The following is a 10,676-nucleotide window of genomic DNA, read 5'->3' as shown; positions in this document are numbered from 1 at the left end:
CAAGAGAGGGACGGAGACCGCGCTGATAAAGCTCAGCCATGGCCCCCCTGTATTCAGCCCGCTGCTTCACGACCTCCGCGCTGTAGTCCTCGTAGAACCGGAGCTTGTGGCCGTGGTATTCCAGCTGTTTGCGTGCCTCTCTCATGATCAAGTCTTTAGTCTGGTATTGGTGGAAGCGGATGACGACGGGCCGCGGTCTATCACGCGGGCCCGGTTTGGGTGCCAGAGTGCGGTGAGCTCTGTCCAGCTCCGGGGAAGAAGGGAGAGTTTGATTACCAAAAACCTCGACGAGAAGCTCGGAGAAAAAGGCGGTGGGGCGAGCGCCCTCAAGTGACTCTGGTAAGCCCATAATACGTACATTCTGTCTCCTGCTTCTCCCTTCCAAATCCGATAGTTTAGATTTCAGCAACTTGTTATCTTCCTGCAGTGAGGAACACGTAGCCTCAAGTTGCTCCAGGCGTCCGCAAACAGTTTCTGCATTCTCCTCGAGATCGGTTATACGTTTCCCATGGCCTGAGACCACGGCCTGGATGTTGTCCAGCTTAGTGTCCATGCTGGCGAACGATGATTTAAACTCAGCGGCTATGGCTGCTCTATGCTGCTCAAGCAGATCCGGAATGGAAGCCACTGAGCTAGCACCAACGTCCATGCTAACCACGCTGTCCGAGGACATATCTGACTCTGCCGAATCTCTTTTTGCGTTTTTCTTTCTTCTAGGCATTTCTCCAAAACAGTATCAGTGTTACCGGCAACACAGGCACAAAAAAAATCGATGAAAATAGGGTTTATTCAGTTAGGTCTGAAATAGTTAGTGGGAGCTATAGAGCGATCGCACCAACCCATGCTCTGTAACCCGGAAGTCTCGTCGGGCTTCTTTTCAGCCGATTCAACATGTTCAATCGGCGTCGGGCAGTCTTTCAGTCGGAGCAATTTGATTGGTGGAGGGCTAGCGAATCAGTGAAGCCCGGAAGTGAGGCGGGTAGCACAAACAGCAGTATCGCATTGCTAGCCATTGTTTTAATGTGTTTGTTTGTTTCGTTCAGCGAGTACTCACATGCATCAACCCTTGTTGACTGCTCGACACCATGCTCAACACTCTGCTAAAAATTGTGCTCTTTATGGTCTAGAGAGCCGTCCCATCATTTCCGGCTTCCGTATTTTTTGGGCCACAATACAGATTAGCGCCGCCTGCTGTTATGGAGACATTACGTCCCGCGCAAGCGCAGAGTGTACGGAAAGTCAGTAGTCGGCTCGGTGTGTTCTTGGCACTTTTTTGACCGCGACGGGCAGACTGGAGCTGCCTGAATCGGCAGACTCCATTTTCGGATGACGGTCGGTAGTCGGACCGGTGTGTCCTGGCCTTAACAAGCAGGACTCACCTGATGTCCACAGACCTAGCGACTACATTTACAGCCCCCATCTTATATATCCACAGCTGGTTTTTATAACCAACATAACAGCTACGTATGTCAACTAGTTGTCTACTAGTTGTAACTAGTAGTAATGGGTTTGTAAGTTGGGCCTGAACAATATGGATTTTGTGAGGGCTATGCCGATACCGATTATATGCAGAAAAAAAATCGTTAACTGATTAAAGCTGGGGTATATGATTTCTGTCATGGTCAAAGTTAACATGAGCTGTACACTTTGACCACGACTTTGTTGGCGTAGAGCATCAGGGAGGGACCATAGGGGAGGGACCAAAGAGAACAAGTGGAGCGGTTGAGGTATTTGAATTCGAATCTCTATCCCAACTGCCATTTTCTCCACAAATCTTCCACCCCAGCTTTAATCGGGCAATTCAATTTTTTTTTTATCACAAAATTGTATATTGAAAAATATCACTTTTTTGAACCTTTAAATATAGATGTATAAATACTTTGTCAAAAATGTGTACAGGAACCTTTTCTTTATTGTAATATGCATTGTCTGAAAAAACTCCGACATTAAGTATTTCATCTTACTGCAAGTCATTGAGGGTGTATTCACACTGGGAAAGTCCGCTAGTGCACTTGCTTTGGTCCAGACCAAATAGAGTTTTGATTTTTTTTGTTTGGTGTGGTCCACTTTCATATTGCCCCTTTTGCAAGTGAACCAGCATTACGAAGCAAAACCACACGTGATCTGAGGTCATTCATTCATTGGACAGACATTCTGGGGTGGAGAGAAACAGGAAGCACGAAGTTTAAACTGCGAAATATATATCATTGATATAATATGGGGCTAAAAATAATAAAAGGGCCTACATCTAACCTATAAATAAAGAGGAAAAACATCAAATTATTGTTGTTTCATATGGTCATAATGTGTAGCCTTATGTCAATGCCACGTTATGTGGCTTGTAGCCTACGATGTGAAACATCATTTTTACTGTATTTTTGGTGCTGGATGCGCGTCACGCGAGAAGAATAGGCTCAAGCTGACACTCAGCTGATTAAGCTGTGTATCAGCTGGGTCGGCGCAGTTCAGCTCCAAACTGACACGGGGATAGTATTGACGGTCCCGTACATGGGAAGCAAAATAAAAACACACACTTCTTGCGCAGCGTGAACCTGTTGGCACTGTGCGAGAGACGCCCCTCTCCTTCATCTGATCGCTGATCGCTGAACACATTCAGCATTTATATTGTTCTGGGCTCCCGGTCAAACCACAACTAATCTTCCTAACAATGGCGACAACAACACTTTCCCATAATGTGAAGCTGACGGCTATTTATTAAAAAAGAAAAGAAAGAAAAGGCACAGTGCCTCCTGCATTTGGGTCGGATCGAGTCCGAACAAATTCACACCACAAACGAACTGCAGCAGAGTGCGTTTGGAAACGCACCGAGACTACCTCTTCAGCTGGGTCTCGGAGCGTTTGTTTGGTCCGCACCCGAGTGCGATTGCTGTATTCACACCTGCCTGAAAGATGCGCACCGAAGGCAGAAGTGCATCTGAGTTCGTTTCAACCGAACTAAACACGGCATGTGTGAATACACCCTGACAGTCAAGAGATGACCAGTGCCTCTGCTATTGGTTACTTGGGGAACTGTCAATGTAGTATAAATTAATCCAAAGTCTTACAACACACCTGGGTCAATGCTATTCTTTAGGCTACACTCAGGGCATCAATGCATTTGCAAATGCAATTTTGTATCTTATTTTTAAATCTGACGCCTATACCGATTATTCTGAGATATGCTATAATCGCCGATTGAATCTATTTGTAAGAGCCAGAAATGTAAGAACTGATGCAATAAGTTGTTATGTTTTGAGCTCAGTATTATCAAATTATTGTACAGTTTTTACATTTGGGGTTTTGTTACATTTTATTACGTTTCAGGTCGTTGTGGCATTTTGGGTTCTTACAGGGCTCACCCTTTTATAATGGGCTCATTCACCCAATGTTTCATTATGAATATGGATACCAGTGTTTCCCCCAGGTTCACACAGCGCGCCGCTGCTGCTATATTTTTCCCGCCGCTGCTATAAAAATCATTTGAATATCAATTTAGATTTTTTTATTTATTTTTTTGCTGCATGCGAGCCTGTGTCATATCCGCATGTCGCCCACGCTCCCAACGGATGGACACTCGCGCATCTTACCGATACGAATATCTGCTGAAAGTTCTACAGCTCAGGATTTCTAGACACACTGCTGGGTCATGATTCTTAAAAAAATTATATTCCATAATGGCTCTTTCTCAATGAACCTGAATGTTGTCTTCTCCTTCACTGAAAAAAAAAATACATTTCCACTAAATTGATCCTAGAAAAGGCAAAGATCGGTGGATTTTTATCCACCAGAATGCAGGAAAATAAGTGTTAAGTTCAAAATTTACTGGGGGTTCCCCCCATACCCCGCACCCACCTATAATTTGTACCCCCAAATGTTGATACAAAACCTTGCCTATATGCCCTGTATGCAGGTTGTTTTACAATATATTCATAGGTATGTTGTGTTTACTTAAAGGCATGTCGGTAAACTACCTCTGCGTTCCGAATCGCATACTTTCTACTATATAGCCTGGTATGTAGAAAAAAGATTTAGGATGTCCCGATTCTTGTGGCCAGAGTTAGGATGGTTAGAAGTACCTGGATGTCCTACTTCATCCGGCCAAGATTGTTAGTGTTGAAAACAGCATCCTATTTGGGCGATTCTGACCCACAATCCGGTGCGCATGTGAAGCCTCCATATGAAAACAAACGGGGATGCGACGGATATAAAAACAAGAGGCAAGATCAAGGCGCAATGTTATGATGAAATAAAAGAGTAAAAGTATGTCCCAATAGTATGCCTACTGCATCCTAACTAGATTATTTTGATCGTCGGATGTAGTATGTAGAATAGAAAAAAGAAAGAGTATGCGATTCGGAACGCAGGGTACATGTCTGGCCGTTAATGTGATTATCATATCGTAGAGTGGCCCTTTGTGAAAATGTTTGACACCTACATTCAAACAACATCACTGCAGCACATATTCTAATAGTCCAGGTTGTGGCCCAAATAAATGATGTTCATAGCTTGACTGCTATGCGTTAAAGGGGTGATAAATGCAATCATGCCCTTGGACCCCATGGTTTCATGGTCATTTCTCATTTTGTAAATTGTTTTGCTAAAGTTTACTCAAAATAATTTTTCTCAAAAACAAATAAAAGATATTTTAATGAAAATTTTAAATCATTTTGGGGGACCCCCTGCAGTACCTCCACGGACCCACTGGTCTATGCTATGTTGTTATGTTGTATGTTGTTGGGGGGGAGCTTGCTCTGGGGTATGTGCCGGTCTTGGGCTGTTCCGGTGGGCTGCCCTGGCCGCTCGGGCTGGGGCAAATTGGCGTCTGACCGTGGGCACCGCTGCTGCGGGGGTGATCATGCCTTGCCTCCGGACGTGCGGTCGCGGTGGCCTGCGGGGCTTGGCTGGGTAGGTCATGTCGGCTGATGGGGTGGGGCCGGGGGTGGGGCATTGGGGCGGCGGCGCAGCCTGCCGCTGTCGTTGGTGTGCTCTGGGCTGGGGGTGGCCAGGGGGGTGGTGGTGTCGGGGTGCGTGCTCAGGCGTCTGCGGTGGCGCTATGCTATAGCCTGACTGGACCGTTGGGTGGGGTGGAAATGGGGCATCGGGTGCAGATTGTGTAATTGTTGCACTGGTAGGTGGGTACTGCGATGTTTTTATCATCCTGGGGCGGTTAGAAGCAATCTATGCATTTCTCTTTGTTTATTTTTATTTATCTCTCTCTCCCAATTATCTAATTACCTTATGACAACATTCAAAACTGTGGATCAAAAGTCTAAAATACCATAATGGAAACTAATACTATTTGAACAACCGAAAATGCCATTCTTATCATTACATTCTTATTATGATGATTATTCATTTCTTAGTACTGATTTATCTTTAATTTTTTATTTGTTATTTTGTTGTTTATATGTATGTATACACACACACACACACACACACACACACACACACACACACACACACACACACACACACACACAGCCTGTCAACAACAATGTAAAAATATGCTATGACCTCCTGCTTGTTTTTGTCTCGTCCGTTCTGTCTTAAATGTGAACACTTAAATTGTCATGTCCCTCACCTAATGTTAGCCTATGTCTTTCACCTGTCTTGTCCTGCATCGCGTAAATAAAAAAAAAAAATAAAAATAAAAAAGCAATCTATGCAATTTGCGTTTGAACTGTTTTTAAACTGTTTTAATCATTTATCCCTGCCTGGCGGTCCGCTCTGTGGCGTCGCTGTTGGCGTCTGTGTTTCGCTGCCCGGCATCGGTGCTCCTCCGGCCGGTCCTGGCCCTGGGTGTGCCGATGGCGGCGGCGGCAGATGCGTCACGCCCTTTGTGCTTAGCGCCTCTGGCCTTGCCTCATGGGCTGGGCATGGCCGGTCCGACGGACCTGGATGGGCTTACGGGCCGCTCCTCTGGGGGTTTCGGCTGTGGTTGCTCCTCGTGGCAGCGGTGCATTTGGCTATTTCCCTATTCTATACTGTCTATTCTCTATCTATGGCCCCGGTCCTCCTCGGGACTAGTGCCGCACTGGGGCGTGCTCTCTGGGGGCGGGGTGCTGGGGGGCTGGCTCTGGGTCTGAGGGGCTGGTGCCGATTGTGTGTCGATGGGGAACGGTAGAGTGTAAATCAATGTAAATTCATGTTAATTGTGTTCATATTGTTTAACATTGTTATAGCGTTATTAATAACAGCCTGAGGAGCTGCCTCGGTCTCAGTTTGTCTGGGCCTGAGTACCGGTTGTCCTCCCACTGAAAAATTGTCCTGCCGACGCTAATTGCATAACTGATACCATTTCTCTGACATTTGTTCTCCTCTGTCTATCTTCCATGATTGGCTGAGCGTTGCCCCGGGGGTTCTGTCCCTCTGTCTACCAAGCACTCTCCATGCTACTCGACTGACTCCGAGTTCTGTGCGGAATCAGCCGTCCTATGAACGGATGCTCCCCGCCTGCTATTGCCTCACATCAGCACTGATTCACCGTCCATCAGGATAGTACTCTTTCTACTCGCTTGCTTGTTCAATCTTTAAACAAATTTTTGCTTTGCTCATTGGTTGCCTGTCTGTCCTCTTCCAGTTTTCCCTGGTGGTGACGAGACGGTGTGGATCTGGTCTCCCCTCCGGTAACATCTGAGAATGGACCATCAACGCGAAAGATGTTGCAGTGGTTAAGGATGCCACCTGGAGACGTGGGATGTAATCCCGGCGCTGGAAACCTTAGTTTTCCCTGGTGGAGACGAGACGGTGTGGATCCTCTGGCAGCATCTGAAGTCTTCCTGCATCCACACTATTCGCACTTTACTTTAGTATTACCATGTAAACATCTGGTCAATGATCAAATTCCTTCGTGATTTCTCTGCTTATGACATCTTTTGCAGTATGTCCGTCTTGGGAGAGGGATCACTTACTTTGTTGACTCTCCCTGAGATTTCTTTAAAAAAAAATTAATCCCGGTAAAGGGTTTTTTACTGGGAGTTTTTTCTCAGCCGAGCTAAGGGTCTAAGGGCAGGGTGTCATATTGTATGGAATGTAAAGCCCACTGAGGCAAATGTCTATTTGTGATTTTGGGCTATACAAATAAAACTGATTTGATTTGTTATATGTTATCTAATATTTTGAAATGATAGTATTAATATAAAAGAAAAAAGAAAGTTCTATGGATGGATGCACCCTCATCACTCGCCTATACTGCCAATGCTCAGAAACACATGCTGATTTCAAAACATGAACAACTGATGATGTTTGTTTACCAATTATTTATGACCTACAATCCTTTGTGCAATGAGAAAAATGAACCGAGATGTACCCATGGACGTAATAGCCTGGTTTGAGATGGAGCCTCTTGCTCAGAACTGCGCAATTGTGACGCGCGTCTTGAGCGCACAGCATTTTTGCAACATTTTTGCTGTGCGCTCAGCAAGACGCGCGTCATAATTGCGCAGGTCTGAGCAAGACGGCTTCTTCTCAAACGAGGCTATTATATGTACCCTGTGTCACGTGGTATTTTCACTGAGGCGGAAATGAAAGTTCAATAGCGATAGCAGCGGAGCACAGCCGAAAAAGGTACGGGGAAGCTCACATTTAAGCCTCATTTGTCAGTGATTTGATGGATGTATCGTATTTTGTCGTGGACCACGTGACTAACAAAGTAGCTTCACTTGTTGTCAGGTGATTATAACCTAATTTATCGGCATGTCCTTTCATAAAATCCCTCTATGAAGCCTGCTCGCTAACAGTTAGCTTCTTCTAGGCCAAGGTACAAAGATTTAGCTACGTTGGACTGAATTCTTCGCGACTAGCCCTTCAAAATAAATTCATAGAAAAACTGATACAGCGGTCGAAATACTAATGTGGTCTACAAAAGTGTGGATAGTTACTCGATGCTGATTTATTTCTAATTATAATTCTTTGACTGAAGATGTAGTGTGGGTTTTCTCTTTCGAGCATAGTTGTGATCTAGCTGAATTCGTTTGTTTAGTTTTAGTTCGGGAAGCAATCACCGGAAGTCCATGTTTTCTTTGCGTCACTTGACGGTGATGCATAGAAATGCCTCGCTCATCTTCCGTGTTTGTGTTTTGTGCGTAGCAGCCAAGGGTATTTAAATCCTGGGACAATGAAATATGTTCAGCTGCGACAGCTAAGTGTTCGTTAGTCTATATGAAGTGTAGCCACCAGTTATCCACTGAGTAGCGGGGTTAGCCTAGTCGCTCGTGTTGCTCCACAACAAGGTTGAAGGAAGATGCTGTGCGGTTGTGTTGTGATCGCTGGAATCTGTTAGTGCGCAGCCCGGAGCCATATCTCAGGTTGTCATTTGGTTAATAATACACTCAATAGCTTTCCTTTATTCCGTCCTTGGTTATATTATCTGATAACAGGGTGAAGATTCCTCAACAAAGCAGTGTTTGGGGTTTAGGTATTTTCTTGATATTCAAAGTAAAGATAAATGTTGGCAATAGCCCCAGACTGGAGTTGAGTTTTACTGCATGCTATCCCTGTCCTGAGTCCTGACCTTGTCTATTGAGTTACCTTTGCATTTAGTCCAGCAGGCTCCCTCTCTGACTTTGCTCAAGGTGATGTTGATGTAGTGTGATGAGAGCCTTGGCACTGGCCTCGTCCCATGGGAAGAGACACACGTCTGCCTAAAAGGTGTAGTCAGTCAATGATTCTGGAGAGCACTTGTTGTCAAAATCACCTTTTGTCAAAATCAGTGAATATGTCGGAACGTCCTGTGTGTGTGCTGAAAAAAACCCAGTGTTAGTAATACAGCCTATAGCTCTGTAGCTGCATCATGTGCTGGCTACTATAGGCCCCCTGTGTTTACATACCCTTTGTTTACCTGCCAGTTTACAGCGCCTAGGCTGTGAATCAACACCAGCTTATTTTTCAACGCACACAGTACGGATAAGTAGCGGATCTGGAGGAGATATCCACTGATTTTGACAAAGTGATTTAGATAACACATTCTCCAGAATCGCTGACTTCACCTTTAATTTAAATGTATTTGGCTAGGCTGCTTAATATGCCTGTTATGTAGGCTATATTGTATTTTGTAAGATTTGCTGTGATGAAGTGACGATATGTTATAATTGTGTGTGTGTGTGTGTGTGTGTGTGTGTGTGTGTGTGTGTGTGTGTGTGTGTGTGTGTGTGTGTGTGTGTGTGTGTGTGTGTGTGTGTGTGTGTGTGTGTGTTTCAGAGCTGTGAGGTCATGGCAGCAGCCAGCGTGAGCAGACCTGGCGGTGCCCACACCACTGAAAAGTCTCAGTTGATCTTGAAAGGTAATGACCTCATCTGTTTTGTCATCTGGCTGACTGAGTGGGACACATTGATACTATGTATACTGTTATGCTGTATCTCTTGGGCTCCATGCCAGCACCTTAGCACACCTATGTGGACTGATAATAATAGTATTATACACTTACCAAGTGGAATGCCAGTGTTTTTTTCGGTAAGTTCCCATACATGTTGTAGTTTTTCATTGTAACAAAATTGTTACATTCAAACTTTTTCTAGTCTGTGGTTAAACTGGCACCTGGACTGTCGCAATGAAGTTTACATTGAACCTCAAACAGCTTTTTGAAATGATCATTTTGGTTCATAACTTTTACTTTTAGACGTTTATTCTGTTCTAGAAGCAAATAATTTTTATATAAATTGTCAGTCAGTGGTAAGAGCAGTGATCGGACATTTCAATCAACCTCCAATAAAGTCAACCCATAATAAAAAACCCGCAATAATATTTCATATCAGATCTAACTTGTATTCGAAAGGTGTTTTATCAGTGAGGTGTTTATGCAGTTACTTTGAACTCTATGGAGCCTTTTATTGTGTTCCTTGTGCTCAATATTTTGGTTTTTAGGGCGCGCAACTTTGCTGTTTTAGTTGACTGGCACTGGTCTAATGCCATGGTTTGTTAGGTATAGCACCCAGTGGTTTTTCACCTGTGCACTACCTAGCCAGCACCAAACAGCAGACAACTTTAGGAACTAGCTAGTGGACATAGCAGAGCATTGAGCAGATCAAAGACAGGGCAAGTTAAAGAGAATTAAACTGGTCAAGTGGCCAAAACATGACACGGATATGATACTGATGATGGTGAAAGTGTAAAACCTTTTTTTTGACAACGTGTCGCGTGTTTTTAGCTCCACCCTTTCAGATGGCTTGGTACCCCAAAGGAGGAGTACCCAAAATAGGAGCGGCTCAGCTGGCTTATTTTGGGACCCTACCCAACTTTTGACCATGGAAATGCGAATAAAGCCAGCTGAGCCGCACTGCTCAGTAGAAACGCAGCATTTGTTTCTGCAGCATTCAACTGGCCCAAAGATCAGTCAATGCAGGTTTTTTTTTTGAGAAATATATTTATTGACTTTTCAAATTGTTCAACACATAGACAAATACAAATATTCACATATCAAACAAATCAAAAACAAAGCACAAGTAAATATTAACTTAAAAAGAAAAGAAGATACATAAGTAATTACAACCTGCATTTTCTATACATAAGTTATGCTCCGAAATATTGCACTGGCATCAGTAATGACAATCTAATTATCAAGTAAACCCCTTGCTTGGTGGCTCTCAAGAAATCCCATAAATTGTCCCCACACTTTAAAGAACATTTACATTTTCCCCTTGGAGGCATATGTCAATTTTTCTAAAGCTAAACAGTTGGAG

At 44.1% G+C, this 10,676-nt stretch overlaps 1 protein-coding gene across 4 annotated transcripts in view; it reads left to right on the top strand.

The window, feature by feature from the left end:
- The first annotated feature begins 7,519 nt into the window (after positions 1-7,519).
- The window catches only part of wwp2 (WW domain containing E3 ubiquitin protein ligase 2), a 104,979-nt gene continuing 101,822 nt past the window's right edge, over positions 7,520-10,676 (top strand). For 2 of the 4 annotated variants that reach the window (XM_080028329.1, XM_080028326.1), the window contains exons 1-2: positions 7,520-7,566; positions 9,199-9,280. In XM_080028329.1, the coding sequence (XP_079884455.1) occupies positions 9,211-9,280 (70 nt within the window). In that variant the 5' untranslated portion in view covers positions 7,520-7,566; positions 9,199-9,210. Of the gene's footprint in view, positions 7,672-8,112; positions 8,307-9,198; positions 9,281-10,676 lie in introns of those variants that run through there. The other 2 variants (XM_080028327.1, XM_080028328.1) reach the window with 2 other exon arrangements.

This window comes from Ammodytes marinus (assembly GCF_949987685.1).
Source record: "Ammodytes marinus genome assembly, chromosome: 5".
NCBI lineage: Eukaryota > Metazoa > Chordata > Actinopteri > Uranoscopiformes > Ammodytidae > Ammodytes > Ammodytes marinus.
Note: the sequence above shows the minus strand (reverse complement) of the source record. Positions and strands in the feature narration are given on the sequence as shown.